Below are 19,195 nucleotides of genomic sequence, written 5' to 3' on the forward strand. Positions count from 1 at the left end.
AGAAAGAACATCTTCAAAGATGTTAGACCAATTGCGCAAATTCCATCAAATGTGACCCCATTTGATGGAAATGCACTTGCCAAATGGTCCGACTGGGTGGGCTTACTGGCCCTCAGTCAATGTCTGATTTTGTTTATTATGGTTTTACTTGCTTCAGCCAACACTTAAGAGTGTTCAAGGAAGGATTCTGGGTCATCTGAAGAAAAACTATGATCAATACTGATTATAAGTCCTTGATCTCTCCTGCAGGTGTCCGGAGAAAGACTTCACTATTTCCCCCCCTCCTCACTCCACGGGAGCTATGAGCGGACTGCGCAATCACCTCATTATGGGACTGGTGCTACTGATGTGGGCGCTGACGGACCACTGCAGCGAGAGCGCGCCCTCCACGGCCCCGGCGGTGGCGGCAGCTGCCGGCGGGGACGCGCAGCAAGACTTGAGGCGGATGGTAGAGATCGTGAAACACGTGGAGGGGAACCGGGGACGCCACGGTCACAGTGCGAAATCTGAAGCCCCTTCAACGTCACGCGCGAGGACCTCTCCGAAGGAGAAGAAGGATTTTCGCAACTTGAAAACAGACAGAGGCAATCAGGTTGTCGGTGAGTGGCGGCGTTCGCTTTGGGCGGAACCCTTCTGTTGGATCTTTAGAAGATGCTGTAAAGGATGTAGCCTGCAGGGACGTATTTGAAATTCACAATGAAAAGTCACGGTAGACTGACGGAAGTTACACAGGACATAAGGATTATTGCACTCAAATTACCCAAACATTTTACTTGAAGTTGCATCTGGCCGTGCAGATGTGTTGAGGCTTAAATCCACAAAAGAATGGGAAGATTTCTCAGCCAATTTCAGTGAACTGACCTTTTAATAATATCTGTCGGGTTTAATTTGTGTTCTTTTGTGGTTGCCACTCACTGAGATGTTAAGATTGATCCTGGTTATAATTTACAAGAACATCCCTGCCCATTGTGTTGTGGTGGACACCCACTGTGAAAATGAAAAAGCAGGCACCTCTGCTGAAAACGTGCAGTTTTATGACTGAAAATGTTTCCCTTCTTCTCTCTCTGTACAGATGTCTTTCCAAGAGATGTAAAGGGGAAATTTTTAATATATTTAACAGGTAAGAAATCATTGCAAATAACATATGTGTTGTGTCAAGTGTGTGAAAGTCAGAGAGGCATTTTATAAAGGGTCTGAATTTTATATAAGTGAATTAAAGCCTTAGATAATGGCTGTAAAACACATGTTAGTGCAGGTGGCTGCAGAGCTGGAAACGTTCCTAAAGCATGCTCTCTTTTCTTCTTTCAGGTCCACTCTACTTCAGCCCCAAGTGCAGGAAGAATGCTTACAGAGTCTATCACCACACTAGAGACTGCACGATACCTGCATGTAAGCTGCAACTGCACTGGCCCTCTTACACCATGAAAAATTACTCTTGTCAGTCTAAAGTCAACAGGAAAAGCAATCACTCATTGTCTTCCTATTTCATGATCTCTTTTCAGATTTCAAAAGATGTGCGCGACTTCTCACACGGCTAGCCGGCAGCCCACAGTGCACAGAGGGATAGCACACACAAGGTACTGAAATGCATTCACCTCTAACTCAAACATAAGTGTTTTATGAAGAAATATGTATATAGGAAAGATCCTCAAGGGGCTTTTCTGTTGTGTTGAACATTGAAAGCACAGTTTAGGCCGGAACACATGCCATTGTGTTTGAGTACTAGTTATTTATGAGACAAGGAGGCTGTAGTTTAAAAGCTCATCACATTAGTTGCTCAAGTAAAATTTTACTTTTGAATTACTGATGCATTAATATGTTGGTAGTATCTTGCTGTTATGGCCGGTGGTTCATTTTAACTACACGAGCAGGTAGTTTAATCCATACAACTGCATCATAGTATCAACATGTGATTTTTTTTTTTGAAGCACGATCTTAATTTGTAAAGTAGTTTGAGTAACAAGCAGGTATAAATACCAAAACATTTCACTCTGAAATGGTGTAGAGTAGAAATTGAAATAAGAAATACTCAAATAAACTAATTCAAATTAGCAGTACAAATTTGAAGTACAAAGCTTGAATAAATGTAGTTACTTCCCACGACTGCAAGTACAGCACAGCTAATTTTTACTACCATATATGATGCATCAGACTGGTGATGTTATATAACATTGACTAACACTGTACTTTGTGTTATTTATAATTTACTTGAGTATTTGTTTTATTTAATGTAATATTTTTGCACTTTTTACCATTATATTTCAATTAATTGAACTGCTATGGTTAGTAGTTACTTTGCAGACAAAGATTTTACATATCAAACGCAGCCATTTCATAAAATATTGTGATTTAGTTCTGCAGTGTACAAATAACTGGTGCAGCTGCAACATTAAGGGAGATCCAAGCATTATTTACACATTATCTATCATAATAATAATGATCGAATTCTAGTAAAATATATGATAGTTTAACACTTGTTTTTTTTTTTAATAATCCATGCTGGAATTCATCTTGAAGCGTAACAGTTTTACATTGTGTCATTGAGTAAAAGATTTTAAAAACATTTCCCACGCCGGCTTCAGCCAACTATAAGGAATGAATGATATTTCAAGATTCAGAAACCTCCTAAAGCAAGGGCTTCAGTTTACTGTGTAAATATCACATTGATGTGGAGACACTGACATTTGTTCTCAGTAGTGATATGCGTGCTGTGTTGATACACACAAGCCCTAGCAGTGGCACAGCGAGAGCAGCAGATCTGCTGCAAAACCAGAGTTTTGATGGATGTTTTGTGATTCTTTCTGGAAAGGAAAGGAGTTGTCAAGTTGGAGACGGTGCTGAATATCACTTCCTATTCATTGCAGGTTGAAGCCAAACATAAGTACTCCGGAAGAAAAAAAGACTTGGGGTAAAAAAAAAAGTGCCTTGGACAGTAAGAGGGAACCCTAAATCTAAATATCAGGCACTGTATTGTCCTTCACTGAGGTCTCTTCTGCTAAGGCGTGGATTGTTGCCACCCACCACCCCGGCTGGGCTTCGATGGTTAGCTGTCACCCCGAGAGAGCAACCAGACAACAATACCAGACCAGAATAAAGACGAAGAAACTGAAGAGTGGAGACGAAAACAAAGGAAGTGGCAGAGAACGAACAAACCCGGGGCCATTTTCCTGCTGGAATCCAAAAAGATGTTGCTAAAACAAAAAAACAAAAAAAAAGGGATTCCATATTTTTATTTTGTTCATTTCTAGAAAGAAAAGAGCAAAATCCAAATATTTTTTTCAAATGACTTGCCTTCTGCGATTATTTTGCTCTGTGTGAGTGTTTCAGGTTGAGCCCATCCCTTCAACTGCACTACCTTTTACGCAGACAAAAAAAAAAGTTCTCAGACCCCCAGCTGGCAGTCACAGCATCGATTCACCCACTTGTGCTCACACTGAGAAATAACTGTGATTAAATTATTAATTGCATGAACATTTCTCTGCATTTTTGTGAAACATGACAAAAAAAACACAAAAAAAACCAAGTGGTGCTTGTAAGTCAAAGCCCTCCTGTGGATCTTGGCAGAGCGTGGTACAGTCTACATGTATGTATTTGAGTTGTTACAAGGTTCCACTGCGCATAATGTAGGCCATGACTATTTAAAGCAGGAGTAACATGTACATACTGTAAAGCAACACATAGCAGAAGCCACTTATCTACCATAAATGAACGTTACTGGCATTTACCAAATGGGTGTTAAATATATATATTTAAAAATGAAATATATTTAAATAAATTATGAGATTGGTACAAATACGAGTTGACTTTGTTGTCTTGTGCAGTGTTTCCCTTTGCATTCCCATCTTGAAATGAGGAATGCTCCCCCGAATGACCACATGACTGCACTGAGTCCTGGGACTACAGATCTGTTGAACTTCCCACTGCTGTTTTAGACAGGCTGTTAAAAAAGGTCAACCTAGAGGGAGTCTAGTGTTTTTTTGTTCGATATGGTTGTTATTGCAAAATCATTTTTATGTGATCATTTTCCAGACTGAGTCAGCATATTTCAGCCCTTTTTTTTTTTTTTTGGATGACACACGCAAATAAAGTTCTTTCTACAGGCCCGAGTGCCTCAGTTTACAAAACAACATTTAGCTGTACTGGTGTCTATCCGTGCAGATGTTTTTTGTTGTATTGGGCAACTAAAATTCAACCTATCTGCACACCTACATATCACAAAGTATTTATTGGGGGGTTAACTGACCCTTTAAATAAGTAAATCAGATAAATCACTCAGACGTCGTGTACGAAACCTGAGCCCTAAATACATGCAGCTGCTATGGCATCAATATTTCTGGAAGAAACTATTTGTTTGAAAATGAATTTCCCAGGCCTGACAGGAAAACATTTATACTATTTGGAGGACTGAACTTCTTTGCGATGTTACAATTGTGCTGTCCTGTTCAAGTGTCAAAGGAGACATAAGTAACAGTATGCAAGATACCAGAAATAATAATTTAATAATAACTTTGATGGAGTATGAATAAGTGGGAGTAACTCATTTACTCTGTATGGTTTGCTGCAACAAATTGGACCACAACATGTCCAAATGACAAAAAAGTATTTCCCAAGAAAAAAAGTCGATCAAAACATCCCAACTACAAACAAGGACAAACTATATTTCTCCATTTGGGTGTTAATATACTTACTTTTAACCACACGTTTGTTTGGCTGTGTCATGGACGTAATTGTTCACACAATTGTACTACGCCCGTTACTGGAGGACTCCACCAGAGTGCACAACATAAGGATGTGATTAGAACTTCTGGATTTGCCATTATCACTATCCCCTCTTAAACTTGTTTCCATACATTTTTGCGGGATTCAAAATGGTACCAATCTCACGGTAGCTATTTTGACTGGCATATTTTTAACCGTAAAGTTGCAATGACACGTTGTACAGATGCGGGTAATTGCGGACCAGGTCTTATTCATTTGTCTTCAAAACTCTTCGCCATCACCGTCGCTGCTTTTGTAGCTCACGTCCTCACATTGTGCCTCTGGTTCATGTGACGCATCTTTTGGAGTTCGTTTCTGAGGACGCGCACAACCAAGAATCCAAACGGACTCAAAGATACACAAGGCAACCGTCATGCCCATGCAAAACGCACAGTTAAAAGCAAGTATAGCTGTGGACTTAACCCTAAATAAATCTAAACACGTAGGTAAAGTAAGTTTTAATTAAATTAAACCCAAATTTTGAGATACCTATCTCATGATTTCTTCTGTAGATGGAATATAGATGCAAAGCTTTTGGTGCGCAACAGTTCCTTTTTACAGAAACTGTAAACATAACATGCTGTCAACACTTTCAGTGGAAAACATTTAAAGAAAATAAACACTTCTTGTGAAACCCAGTGAAAACATTAAGCAGTAAACAGAGAATGATGGCGACACTAGGGCCGAGTTAGAAAATGTGTTTTGTAATCGGACTCTTTACAGCGCCGTGCTTTTCTTTCCTTTTTTTTGTTTTGTTGCCTTTTTGTGATAGTAAAGGCAGACATAACGCAATAAGGAGAAAGAAAAGGGATGACATGCAATAAAAGTCCCTGAGCTGGATCTGAACCGCGAATGGACTGACCACATGGTCGGCATCCCAAACCAACCAGGATGCCGTAATTGCCCCCTTTTTGTCTTGTAAGAGATGATTGCTGTTGAATGTATTATGCCATTGTTGAAGCTGCAAGTGCCACAAATTAAATTCTATCCATCGTTGTTGTATTGAAGGGGTCAGAAATCTCTCCAAATGAATAGTCAGAGAGGTGGTTACTTCCTCAAGAACAACATTTTTCTAGGTTAAGTAACTGCACTGCCCGGAGAACTTTAAAGCAACAGTTTGACATTTTGAGTAGGTTCATGAAAAGATTGATACCAGTGTTTTTTGTATGATAAAAAAAAAAAGAAGCTGGCGGTAGTTAGCATAGCATAGAACAAATAGCCACTTGTAAACAGGGAAAAGGTAGTATGGCTCTGTCCAGAAATAACAAGACCTTTCTACAATTACCGATTTAAAATGTCTGTTTTGTTAAATTGCACAAAAATATGATATGGATTACAAAACCCATACAAATTATTTAGCTTTAAAAGGTGCTTCTAGGCAACTTTGGTCAACTTCAGACAGAAGCAGGCCTGCTGCTTGCCCTGAGTTTTCAGTTGTTAAACTAAGCCAGCTGACCAGCTTGTGAGTGTAGATTTGTTTTTACGTACAGATATCACTGTGGTGTAAATATTCTCATTTACATCCAAGATAGTTACTTTCTTGCCGCCATTTGTTTATGTTCGAGTGGATGACTACAAGTTGTTTGGCTTGAAAACGAATACCTGGCAGTGCTTCTGTTACATTAAAAGACAGATTAGGCCACACTGTCTACAAAGGACTAAAAATAATTTTCTAACTCATTAAGTCATGAAATAGATATATCCCTCATTTTTTTTTTTTTTTTAACTTAACCCAAAGGCTCTCACACCTTCACAAATACAGAAACAACTGCAACCTGCCTAAAAAGAAATTCAACAACTGGAAACTTCCCATTTGGTACATCCTTTGCTGGGCTCCACCCTCGTTTAATGGTTTACAGACGTTTTTCCAACTCGTATCTCCTACTGTGGTGATATCACAACTCGACCATGTGAAGTTGGACTGAACTGAGTGGTCATTTGTATCAGTGGTTAAGAGACCAGTCATATGGGAGTAGCAAGAGTTAAACGGTGTTTGGCAGAGCAGAATAACCTTTGTCTGTAAAACGGTGAGAAATAAGTGAGAACAGATTTCATCTTATTTCCATCTTTCAAAAACATCTGATATACTTAATACAAAATATTTGTAGGAATATATTTGTGACTAGGTCAGATATAAGTGTAAAAATCCAAAAACAGTGACTAGCATTAACTTTGACCCTGAGGTCAGACTTTGACCTTATGCGATCATTCATATCAATACTCAAGCATAATCCCAAAGGCAAATAGGAATGAATTGTGTCACAAAATAAATCTCAAACAGCCATACTCACTTTATATATTTTTAATAATCACCTGAATCTTACAGTCTACAAACTTGCCCACGCAACAATGTCCTAAATGTAAAATGTGCGGTTTGTATAACATTTACAATACGGAAAGTGAAGTATTATGGTGGTCTTTCAGTGACATTAACAAGAGAGTTATACTGATAAGTACTTGTGTGACACAGCCAAAACATGTTTGGTTGATAATTCCCGTTGAACCATCAGAGGAAAGGTGTTTTAAGGTTGGCTGTTGTTAGGAGTTCATCTCCAGAAAAGCTTTGCAGCATCGTAGACACTGTTCATAAACCTTTTCAAAGTCTTCATCGCTTCCCTAAGAGACAAAACGTTGGAAAAAGACACATTTAAGCCAAGCATTTATATAGCTAAATCACAGCTTACATTTGTGGTTGACGGTAAAGGAAGGTATTAAACAGTTGTCTGAATGTCATAAAAGTACAGCCTGATGTGTTTCTTACTCCTTCTCATTCAGAATACCAAATTCTGTCGTCAGATGCCAAATGACTTATTGAGTGCTAAATTCCACACCTTAAATTTGCGTTTGTTTTTTTTTTGTACGGGGGTAAAAAGAACAAAGAGTACTTTTGGCCGTGACCTTGTTAGATTTTTATTGAAAAACATTTTGAAACATTGAAAACCATTATATTAAATTTAATGGTTCAATGAATAAGCAACTGTAGTTATAACGCATCTCAATAAACTGTTTTACAAGCGGTGAGGTCTTTAAGAGACTTATTGAAAGAAATGTTTCCAAGACTTTAATCCCATAGCCACTTAAAAGCACCACAACTATAGCAGCAGGCAGTGATTATTTCCATTTTCCATGAATCTCAATTATTTCTTTCAATGGATCCATAAATGTTAAGCCTATAAAATGTTGGAAAACCTGAAAATTGACTGTAACAGTGAGACAAACAGATGGAGCACGTCATCACATGAGAGCGCTGGGTGCTGGAGATATTGTGGGATTATTGCTTTAAAAAAGTGATTATTGGAAAAGTTGCCAAATAATCTGTTGATCGACTACAAGTTAGCAAAAACAATGCGAACATGCTGATGTTTTGTGTTTACGGTGATGTTTACCTTGTTCACCATCTTTAGCATGTCAGCATGCTAACACAAACTGCCTCTGAGGTTGATGGCAATAAGATGTTTTTTAAGTACTTGGACATAAAGCAAGCGATCGGTCAGTGACATTTGAAGAAAGGTCAGGTCACGTTGACAGAAATGTCATCCTCAAGGGTGCTATGAATGTTTGTACACAATTTCACTGTAATTCACTGCAGTTTTTCGGATGAATCAATGACAACCAAAAGTGTCAACTTCATGGCGGTCACCAGAATCATTAGAATACGATGGATGGGAATCGTGAATGTAAAATCCAAATTTAGTGCCAATCTATCAGGTAAATCTACAAACTTTTTTACTAAATAAACAACGATTTTGAACCCCTAAGACATTGAAATTCACCCACTGGGAATTTTTAATATATGCAGTAAATGATAAGACAATCCATCCAAGAGTTGGACCAAGGTGGCAAGGATGACAACACACCTGATGGTGATATCGATTCAGAGAAAACAGTCGGCACAATCAGAAAGTACATAGTTCATTTAACTAACATCCATAATATGTGATCTTATTGCGAAATTAGTTTTTCTGTTTTATGGGTAATATAAAATTGGTAATCAGTCTGTCAGTTTTGATGATAAAGAAAAATCCCAAGGATAGAAAAAGTGCTTCAAATAGGCCTCATTATTATATCCACGCTAAACAGATAAGACACTTATGTCTCCATTTATCCTGACACACTGACAGTGATTGTCTGGCTGCTCAGTTTCCCGTTATGCCATGTGGTTGCTGGCGAGGGACCACAATCTGTCCATAATGCTTACATGACTCCAAAAGCACACCGACACTGACACTTTCATGCTGATTGCCACACAAAGAAACATTTTGTCCAAAGCCTAGATCTGAGAACCTAATACAAGTGACTGAAGTCACGTCATCTCGAATCATTTTTACCTGTGTTTTATTCGAGATCCAAGTTCCAAGATGCATAGCACAGCAAGTAAGAATGATTTGTCCAACAGCACTCTAGCTGCACATGAAAATGATTCCTTTTTATGAGAAGCTTTACTGTTTATTCAAATCAAATATAAAAAATAAAATATATAAAAAGTTCAAGCTGCCCTAGGATACAATTTCTAAAATGTATATTGACAAGTTATCATCACTACTCCCAACTTTCCCTCAATTTTTCTCCCTACACTTTTCCAACTTTTTTTTTCAAGCATAACCCTCAAGATAAAAGCAGCCAAGAAACCCTATCCAGATCATCTGGCTGGCCTTTCAACAGCAGAATGCGAGCATGTAAAGAACTAAATGAGTGAGTGAGCCATGGAGCATGAAAATCCCAAACAATCTGAAACCAGAAAATATTTCTTAATATCATGTCCAAGTCATTAAATAACAGCTGTTATTCAGACTGTCAAGCTATTTATTGTGGTGTGTGGTGGTCAGGAAAGGGGGGTTCAACCTACAGTGCGTTTTGTTTTGTCGCTGTTTATTGCCCGAAACGTGTCTCGAAATGATCTCAGTTCTGGACTGCATTCTCTCGAGAACTACCACATGTACCTCAAGATTGACGTAGTCTCTTTAAAACCATAAATACACTTGGGAATGACTGCACTGTGGAACTTGTTTTGATCTGTGTCTTGTCAATAAAACTCTTCTCATGACACGTCGTATTTTGAAAGAGGAGAACAGCCATTAAATGAGGTGTTGAGAAAAGTATTTTGATGTTGTTATATTCATATTTCACAATTAAACAGTTTTCAGATTAGCCTTAAAAGACCATGAAAACCATTTTCCTGAGTTTCTTACTAGGAGTAATGGGAGTGAGCATGAACACACTTTTCTGCCTACTTTCCTGTGTAATACTTTGGTTGACTTAGATAAGAGATTTTCTGCATTTTCTTGTATTGTCTGTGCCCTTCTTACTGGTCTGTAAAGAGCAGAACGCACTGAAAACAAGACAAGGTCAAAACCTGGTGGATGGCAGGGCCGTGTGTGAAATGCCAGAGGGCTTTTAATTTGAAACGAGGGCTTTAAATTTGAGAAGCATACAGGAACTTGCGGCATTCGGCCAACTGATTTGATTTAGGAAAATAATTAACAGACAGGTGTGGCAGTGACTGTAATAAAAACTATGGTAACTGACATAAACTGTGGCCACAGCGCTGCGCTGAGAGGTTTTAGGGCTTTTAACACATTCTCTGTAACCCTGTAATAATATATTAGGCATCCAAGCCAAAGTAAAAATAATGCAATGAAAATCATAGTAATTATACTTTATCATTTATATAAATTGATTATGTTTTGCATTCATGATGCATTTAATGTTACACAGAGGTGAAATTGTTGTTTCTGCTATAGTTCGGATAATCTGACGGGCACCAGAATAACAGTTTTACACCTGCAGGCTGAGCACTCATCCTCTTCAAAAGAATACCACTAGGTAATGATATAACACGCTGACTGCTCAATATCTACGCAAAGGACTTGTCTTTTCACCTTCTATCGTGAGTACACATCCTCAAATATTGAATGTTGTAGTTGTTTCATTGACTTCGGAGTGATTGTAGTGATTATAGGGAACACCTTCAGATAGGTTTGTTTACTCTCATTTTGGCCTGTCATGCTGCCACAACAACATTAAATATATCTTCTCAACACGTGGATTATCATGATCAAACAGAAGGAATTATCTTTATTATGCTGGGAAATAGTGAACATAAGAATTGTCCTGAATACTTACATAATACGGGTCTTTGATGATGAGCTGCTTCTGCGGGTCATATGAACCCAGAAGCTCAATCTTTGCTTGGGAGGTTTTCGCCAACTTTGCCCTTCTATTCAACTCACTGTGAAGACAAGAGAAAACAAGTAACTCCAGAAGAGCTGGGCAGGAAACAAGGAGAGCACTTCAGGCTTTTTTCATGTGACTTCTGGATCACAATAAAAACCCTTCTAGACTGAATATAGGTAGTGTTATGGTATGTTTTTGTCTGGTATTTAGGTAAAAGATGGGATATCTATCTTGTCTTATATGCAGAACTGTCATCCCCATATTAATTATATCCATGGAATTAATTTAGTCTCAAATTACAAACAAACTATTCTAGAAAATATATCGGGCAACATTTTAAAACTTTTAAGAAACTGAAAAATATCCCCTGAACCTGTTTACATCCATCTAATTAAGTCCATTTAATTAATAAACTCTTTCAGTCTGGTCAGCTTAACATTTGTAAAGGGGAAAAAAATATGTAGGAGAGAAAGTGGGGGAAAAAACGGCCTAAAGAGCAAAGACTAGGCATCCAAAGAACTCAGTAAGCAGCTTACAGATCAGATCTGCCATAGGCATGTGATCTCAAAATGATCCCTAAACGTTCAAAGTAGCAAAAAATATCCCTCCCCCTGACCTTTGGAAAGAGCTTAAGAAAGGATATTGCTCATTAAAGGGAGGCATTCACCGACAAGGTAGTTATAGCTCAATGTTACCACCGTTTTTACGTCTATGTGAAGGAATAGCGCAGATCGCTGTAAACATAGTTCGCCAGATAACCCAATTTGACACCTTTGGGAGGTAAATCTTTTTGGGACGCTTAACACGTGACACCGGTGTTTTCAGTATCAGTGAGATCCACATACAGGAAAAATAAACACTGCTGCTGTGGGCTGAAATAACTGTACCTCAGATTGCTCTCATCCATGCAAAGAATGTATTCAAAGCTCATGAAGTCTTCCTTGGTCACCTGGAAGTGGGATAGAAACGCAGAACAGAAACAAATATTACTTTTGGCTCTGTGTGGACACACTATACGGCCAGCAGAGCCTCCCTCTGGTCCGTCACAGAGGGTTGAATCTTATGATGTAAAAATCAGTCATTACTTAACGAAGAGTGTCGTTTCACTGAAATACACATATTAAATTCAAATTTTAAAGACAGGAAAAATGAGAAAAAAGGGAGTCCATCAAATTATGCATTTATGGTCAGCATTTTCAGCAACAGCCCCTTAATGTATTTATATTTTCTCTGCACAGAAGTTTCATTGTTAACGTTTCTGTGCTGTTCTCCAAACGCCTTCACATTCATAAGGGATTAACAGAAAATGATGTATGCATGTAATCCAGTGTTACAGCATTTAATTGTATTTCACTGACTCCAGCCCTAAACTGGTATTATACTTTACAGGTCTGAAAGTAAGCACGGCTTAGTGTGGCGTAAAGTTTGTCATCAAAGGGTGTACATGTAGCTTCTGTGCGGACATCTATGTACCTTCAATGTGCAGTGAGGTTTTTTTTCCCCATCCTTCTTCCTTTCCTAAAACTACTTTGCCTCTGATTGGCTCTAACCCTCATATTCTTACCCCAACTTCTCACCCCCCAGCCTAAATCAAAAAACCTATTTCCTAAAGCAAGCAACTACCAGCCAATCAGAGGCAAAGTAGGGTGGGTCTTAAAGGAATATAAGTGGAGAAGAAAATAATGCAGCGTGTACTGCATAATCGCTGCGTATCAGAGCGGTATAAACACGCTCCAAATGCAAAACAGATATTTCCCACTGCTGAGCAGTTAATTGCTTTTAATGTGAAGCAAGCAACAAGCAAACAACAAAGCTGTTTTTATGATGAAGTCGTCACAGGAAGCTCTATGTATTTCTCACTAAAATGACATCAACAAAACAAAGTAAGGAGTCATTTTTCAAATTTTTCCTATTAGCATGTGAATTTAAATTTAAAAAAAGAAGAAGCACTTGTTATATTACAGATTTACAGGCAACAGGCTGTACACCTCCAACTCCTGTTGTGTTGAAAACTATTTGTGTTGCATGGTGTATGAAATTAATTTGCATTTACAACTTATTGGCTGAAGTATAACAATTTGAATGACTCTTGTCATACACAAAAACCGAGTTATGAAAGGGGTCTATGCTGCACATCTGTAAGCATGTGGAGGAGTGAGCAGAGTGCAGTGTGGTCCCTGATTTACTGGAACAAGCAGTAATAAAAACCCAAATAAAAAAATAAAATCAGGCAGCACCCCAAATAGTTTTGAAGTGTTTTGAGAGTCAATTTATAGGACTGCCAAGGAGAAGCGGGGGCAGCGAGAAACAAATGAAGGAACAGCACAACAAATGAAATGCATTAAACTCCTGCATTCCTCCAGATGTTGCCACATGAACACATTCAATCACAGAGACAGCTACAGTCATTCGCATAACAGCAGAGGAGTAAACATATGTTTGGTATCACTGTTTGTTTATATTCCCAGTTACAGGTTGAAGCCACTAGAGTCTGAACACAGTATTTTCCATTTCTCACACCCTCAGATCCGTTCTCTCGTAATAATCTGCAATGATTATAATCACAGTGGCTGTTGATCTCTCTGCTCCTGCCAACCTGTTGCTCTCACAGTCTTTATGAGCGGTAATCCTCGATAAAAAAAAAGAAGCTTTGTGCCAGTCCTCCTCACAAGGCAGACAGAGACCTTGGTGGGGAGAGGTTATTCTTTGTTGTTTTTGTTTTAAATTGCAATTGAGGAATGAGCAGGGAGATACACATAGCAAAGTTCAGATAAAACCCAGAAGATAAAACCCTAAGGAAGCCATAAAGGGATGATACTGTAAGAATGTAAAAATGAAGCAATGGTCCTTTTTACAAGTTTAAATAAAATGTTGCCGTTTCAGTATCAGTCCTGGTTTCGTGCATGCTGGTTTACCGTCACCGTCACACTTGACCAGAAAAAAGCCAAATTGATGTTATAAATGATACCTGTGATTTTCCTACAACGACAATTAAAAATGTCTGCAGTGAAAAAGTCCAATAAGTAAAACAATTTAAAACCTATTGGTCATATAAATATTTGATAACACTATATTTAGCACTTATAAACAGTATATACAAATCTAAAAATATTTAAAATACACTGTAATGTAGCTGTAAAGGGATCTGTGTTCACCAAAGCATTTGTGAACTGTAACTATTTTTGTGGGCACCAATAAGTGGAGGCTTCTGTATAAACATAATGGACGGCAGTGTATATCGTATATGACACATTGATAGAGGGCTGGCAGGGTACACCCCCGCCACATCCTCGGAGAGGCAAAGAATAAGTTGTTATAATACTCGAACGCTTCTTTCCCTTGTAGTCATGCTGTCATTTTAGGGGAGGAGCTCAGCGATCGAGTTGCCTGATTCCTGTCTGGTTCAAAATTGCCCAATGAAATATAGCAGACAAGCAAAGGGGGGGCGATATTTGAGCGAAAGAGGAAGAAACAAACGACAAATTATGAAATTTTTAAAAAAGGCGAATAACTCTGTAAAATGGGAAAGACAAACAATAACACAAAGGAAACTGAAAAAGAAACAAACCACAAAGGCAAAAAAAAAAAAGAAAGAATTTATCTGTCAATATGATCTGTGTTAAGTCAAAACAATGAAACTGACACTTGCAGCAGTTCAGTGGAAACAGATGATTATAAATGCTCGTGTGTTGAACCGAGCGAGAAAGGAAGAAAGAAAAACAAACAAATGAAAGAGTTGTTGCATAATTTCAAAATATGAATTATAAATACATTTTCTGACTTCTATATAGATATACTAACATCCTCCATAAGCATTTTACAGCACCTTTTTTTTTAACCTATTATTATACTACAACTACAACATATACATTTGTCCTCTGTTTATACACCAGCTTCCACTTGTGGGTGCTGGGAGAAGTTATAATTGTTAACGAATTTGTTCATAAATGCTCATACCAAGTGTATGAATAAGGCATGTTTACAGATAATTTACTAAGCAAGAGTAATATGTAACTGATATCTTTATGTGTTGCATTGGTACATCTTTTAGTAATGGTGGTTGTGGGAAAGAACAAAAACTCTGATTGAAAAAGTGATCTGCTCAGCATCATAACTGCAATGATGACAGGTGAAATGAATGTGGTTACAGCAGGATGATGGTATTTTGGCCAAAAGTGATGTTTATCTCTTAAATGTTGATCAGCGATAACATATTGTGTATTAAATCAAACTTTCGGCTTTCCTAAATCAAATCCAGTTGGCCATGTTTTTAAAAGACACCAACTCTACGTTAATTGTTATGGATTGCTTTGGAGCGTGTTGTTTTACTACACAAACACGGTTGTTTGTTTGGAGATACAGAGATTACCAAATGATGTCCCTCTTAGCCAGTCTACTTGGATCCCGCCACTCCAGAAGTTGACCAAAGTGGGAGGGTGGGAGCAAAAGCCAGTGACAGAAATGAGAAAGGTGATAAAGAAAAAGAGGAAAAAGTAAAAGCTTGTCAAAGCTCATTGTGTGGATTTGGCTGGGTTTAAGCCAAGGGTTGAGCCTCCCCATCCGTCTTTGAGAAGATTAGATGAGGGTCTGGCGGAACAGGTTTGCAGTGAGACAAACCAAGGAGACGGCAGATCTCAAGCACGGGGTGAAACCCCAGGCCTTTCTCAAGAGTGTTTTAAGAGCACTGGGGAGTAGGAGGTTCTCTGAGGATAAGCCAGCAAAACATAAGAGCTGAAGGCCATACATGGACAAACATATTGGCGTAATTTCAGGGTTGTTTCAGGATTTGAAACATGTGTGATTTGATGATTTCTGCACTGCTTTCATCAATATTTCATCTGCACTGCCAAGGTACTGTCATTTTGCAGAGCAGTGTAGACACAGGCCTCAACAGCAGGCTCTTTATCACTTCCACAGACAATCAAACACAACTACATATTTATTTTAAGAGAATAAGTTCAGAAAACCTGGTTAAAACCTTATTTCAACTAAAGAATGTTCACAACATGATGAATCACCATGTGGTACACATTTAGAAAAAGGCTCTTGCAAAGGTTAAATATATTTAAAACATAAAAATAGAGGTATAAAAGCATGTTCCAGCAGCTTAGGTAACACAACATAAATTAACATATGATTGCACAGACTGAAACAAAACACAAACAAATAACATGTGAATGTATTGATAGACCAAGGCTCATCAATTTGAGTGATTATTGATGTTGTATATTAATTTCTGTTATATGTATAATCTGATGCCAGGGGCAACTTGTTCTACAAATACATTTATTTTAAAGTGAAATTAATTCATTGATATCATTTTAACATGAAAGTGACTGGGCACCATCACTCTTATACACACATTAGTGAGGCGAGAGGAGCCACGGGACGTCTGATTGTACCTGTCGGGCCCTGTGGCTCGTCTCAATGCCATGATTCCTGAGGCAGGCCAGACCGCGGGCGTCCGGTGAGCTGCCTATATTCCAGTCGGATGTGGCGCCACTGTCTATGACCCACTGCAACAACAGAGAACAAAAAGGCGGGTGCTAGCCACTGCTACGAGAGGTGTGGAGGTGGGTGGTCGTACCTGTCTGGCCACATGCCTCATGGGCACGTCATGCTTCTCCATGCAGGCTTGACCGCGGTGGTCTGGAGGGTTGCCTATCTCATAGGTGGAGGTGGCAGCACTGTCTATCCTCCACTAGGCAGAGCGGAGCACGGGGGAACAACGACACAGCACAAATGGTTCATATTCTCACACGTAAGGAGACTCTAAAGGTGGTTCGGCATTTGCTGCACAATAGTGGACTCTTGAGGTCGGAATTATAGGAGTTAGTCAACAGGTCACATTAAGGGCAAATGTTTAAAAATATATAATCTTGAAAAATAAAATGAAGGTGATTATTGTATATTTCTAGGCCCTTTTTACAATGAACTGTTTCAATCTAGTTATTTTACTCCAGGTCAAGCATCTTTTAATCAATATATTGTTTTGACATTTACCAAGTATAGTGGCAATTAAAATTTCTTTCAAAGGATCATATCACCTCCTGGACGTCCTGCATGAAAGCCAAGTAAATATGATCAATAACCAGGTGTTGAAACAAAATACTGTATGAACACGATTTCTTTGCTCTACCACCAAAAACTGTAATTATAATAAGTGGAAGAAATTTTTTTCAAATGAAATGAAGCATTACTTACTTAATTACAGGCATTTGTAAAACATGTAAATCTGGTTGCGACATCGAGGTGTTTCCATGTGCTCGATACCGTTTCAGCTGCTACTTTAACAGTTCTACCAAATCCCGCAGTTAAAACTGAATAAAAAACACGGTGTGTAAATGACCTGTATTATATGACGCAATAATTAAGTAATATAACGATTTTACCTTGTCAACAACGACAGCATCTGTTGCCATCTTCCTGAAGACCGCTTCAGCGATGGGTGATCTGCAAATGTTCCCTGTTTAAAACACCAAAACAAACATTAACGTGACGTTTCAAAACACACCGCAACCTGTAACACTTCACCCTTTTGGTAAAAGTCATATAACATGGCTTTTTTTTTTTTTTCATTTTCAGTAGTTATAAATACAATGCAAAGACAAACTATGACAACAACATAGCAGGAAAAGATTATCAAAGCAGAAAAGAAAGAAGTTTCACTTTACTTGTGAATGTCCACTGACACCATAATAACGTATTAAAAATGTACTGACTTCGTATTTCCCGAGAGATGTTGAAGCTTTTTAATTTTACCCTTAGTTAAGTGTTGACTGTGTATGTTTTACTGTGCGATATTATCTCATTCACAGCTGGTACTATTAAACTATTTTTTTTATTTTATATTTTCTAAAATGTGCTGTGTCACCGAGCACACCGACATTGTGGGAAGAGGATGTGTATTTTTTTTTGCAAACCTGCTGCAATAAAGTTGAAAAGGATAAAAAAAAAAAAAAAAAAGATTTGGAGATAAATAAAAAAAATAAAAAATATTTAGGGATCCAACTCAAACCCTGTCACGTGGAAAATGCTTTTCATTACCTGCGTTAACCGACGTCATTTCCGGTTAAAAAAAAAAATTTAAAAAAAAAAAAAACAAACTCCCGTCTGGAACCACCCAATAAAACATTATTAATTTCTGTTTTTCGTCCAAACCGGCTGGAGCAATAAGTGGGCGGTAGCGGCACATTAAAAAAGAAAAAGAAAAAAGGGGCTTAAATAAAAAGTTTGCGTGATAATTCATCGCCGCGTTCGTTGAGCTCGCTGTTAACTAGCTCTGACGTCACCCTAACAGCGCCTATAACGATGTGCTCACGTACGCACAAAGTAAAAAAATGATGTCTGTTTTAAACTCCATGTCTGCGGACGAGGCTGATAGCGGGTTGGAAAAAAAACAAACAACAACAACAACAAAAAAAAAACGCATCTTACCCAAACAGACGAACAAAACCGACTTTGGACCAGCAGCCGCCATGATGTTCTGAGAAGGGTCCTGTGTGACGTGATGAAGGGCGGCCAACTAGTGCCTGAACAAAACTCAATCCTAGACAGATGTTATGGTGAAAACATTGCTGGTATGATAATCGTAGTGCAATTTTTTTTTTTTCAGTTCGTAAAAAAGAATGTTGTACGGTTTGAAGGTACTTAACCTATTTTATGCTTTTGCTAAACTTATTTCACAGGTATGGTGAGTAATTGCCTTGTAGCCTAAATGGTAAAAAAATATATAAAACCAATGGTAATTTTTCAATAAAAAAAAATTACCATTGGTAATTGGTAAATAAATAATACATGAATGTATAGCCAGAAAGTAAAAAATGATGACAAGCAGGAACATTCACAAATCTGTCACAATAGCCTTTAACACTCACTGTCAGTTTATTGGTAGGTTGATAGGTTATAAACTCCTGCTTTAAAGCGTTGGTACCAAATGAAGTGAGAAAACTAACCCTCTATCACCTTATAAAATAAGTTCTCATACTACTCCTCATAACCTGGCTTGTTGAGTCAATGAGTCTTGAATCCACTGCCTTGCTTAATGAAATCCACACTTTTTATGATGAAATAGTACAAAATTGGAGTCACAACACATAAGAACACCATTGGCTTACAAAGGCAAACCGTATCCTTGATTCCAGATGTATTCCCAAAGGCTATTCTGAGTAATACTTTACTGAATCATGGTGTGAGGTTCTAGTCAAGAGAAAGTCCAGACCAAAACAGCAATAGACATTTCTAATGGTTGCTGTGCAACATT

General features: G+C 38.2%; 2 protein-coding genes across 4 annotated transcripts; one reads left to right on the forward strand and one right to left on the reverse strand.

Annotated features, from left to right (window-relative positions):
* The first annotated feature begins 301 nt into the window (after positions 1-301).
* Positions 302-3,238, forward strand: alkal2a (ALK and LTK ligand 2a). The gene is made up of 5 exons (XM_069158717.1): positions 302-599; positions 1,073-1,120; positions 1,309-1,389; positions 1,503-1,577; positions 2,865-3,238. The coding sequence occupies exons 1-4, from the start codon at positions 302-304 to the stop codon at positions 1,565-1,567; spliced, it is 492 nt and encodes a 163-aa protein (XP_069014818.1). The 3' UTR covers positions 1,568-1,577; positions 2,865-3,238.
* Positions 3,239-7,045: 3,807 nt separating this feature from the next.
* On the reverse strand, positions 7,046-18,429 carry acp1 (acid phosphatase 1). 3 transcript variants are annotated; one of them, XM_069158241.1, is made up of 7 exons: positions 18,370-18,429; positions 17,325-17,398; positions 16,520-16,633; positions 16,335-16,448; positions 11,820-11,881; positions 10,882-10,987; positions 7,046-7,374 (listed from the first exon to the last, which is right to left on the reverse strand). In XM_069158241.1, the coding sequence occupies exons 1-7, from the start codon at positions 18,410-18,412 to the stop codon at positions 7,297-7,299; spliced, it is 591 nt and encodes a 196-aa protein (XP_069014342.1). In that variant the 5' UTR covers positions 18,413-18,429; the 3' UTR covers positions 7,046-7,296. The 3 variants fall into 3 exon arrangements, with proteins under 3 accessions (XP_069014342.1, XP_069014344.1, XP_069014343.1); XM_069158243.1 differs by lacking the exon at positions 16,520-16,633; XM_069158242.1 differs by lacking the exon at positions 16,335-16,448.
* Positions 18,430-19,195: the final 766 nt, after the last annotated feature.

The sequence above is a fragment of the Embiotoca jacksoni genome, unplaced genomic scaffold (genome assembly GCF_022577435.1).
Source record: "Embiotoca jacksoni isolate LCO1_2020_lvr unplaced genomic scaffold, fEmbJac1.0.p SCAF_23, whole genome shotgun sequence".
Taxonomy (NCBI): domain Eukaryota; kingdom Metazoa; phylum Chordata; class Actinopteri; family Embiotocidae; genus Embiotoca; species Embiotoca jacksoni.

What these genes read in the sequence shown, in the direction of transcription:
- alkal2a (XM_069158717.1), top strand. Translation starts at nt 302, where the DNA reads ATGAGCGGACTGCGCAATCACCTCATTATGGGACTGGTGCTACTGATG. An exon ending in CAGAGGCAATCAGGTTGTCG is followed by an intron (nt 600 to 1,072) that starts GTGAGTGGCGGC and finishes CTCTCTGTACAG; the next exon opens with ATGTCTTTCCAAGAGATGTA. An exon ending in ATTTTTAATATATTTAACAG is followed by an intron (nt 1,121 to 1,308) that starts GTAAGAAATCAT and finishes TTCTTCTTTCAG; the next exon opens with GTCCACTCTACTTCAGCCCC.
- acp1 (XM_069158241.1), bottom strand. Translation starts at nt 18,412, where the DNA reads ATGGCGGCTGCTGGTCCAAAGTCGGTTTTGTTCGTCTGTTTGG. An exon ending in GGTTTTGTTCGTCTGTTTGG is followed by an intron (nt 17,399 to 18,369) that starts GTAAGATGCGTT and finishes TGTTTTAAACAG; the next exon opens with GGAACATTTGCAGATCACCC. An exon ending in ATGCTGTCGTTGTTGACAAG is followed by an intron (nt 16,634 to 17,324) that starts GTAAAATCGTTA and finishes CGCTCTGCCTAG; the next exon opens with TGGAGGATAGACAGTGCTGC.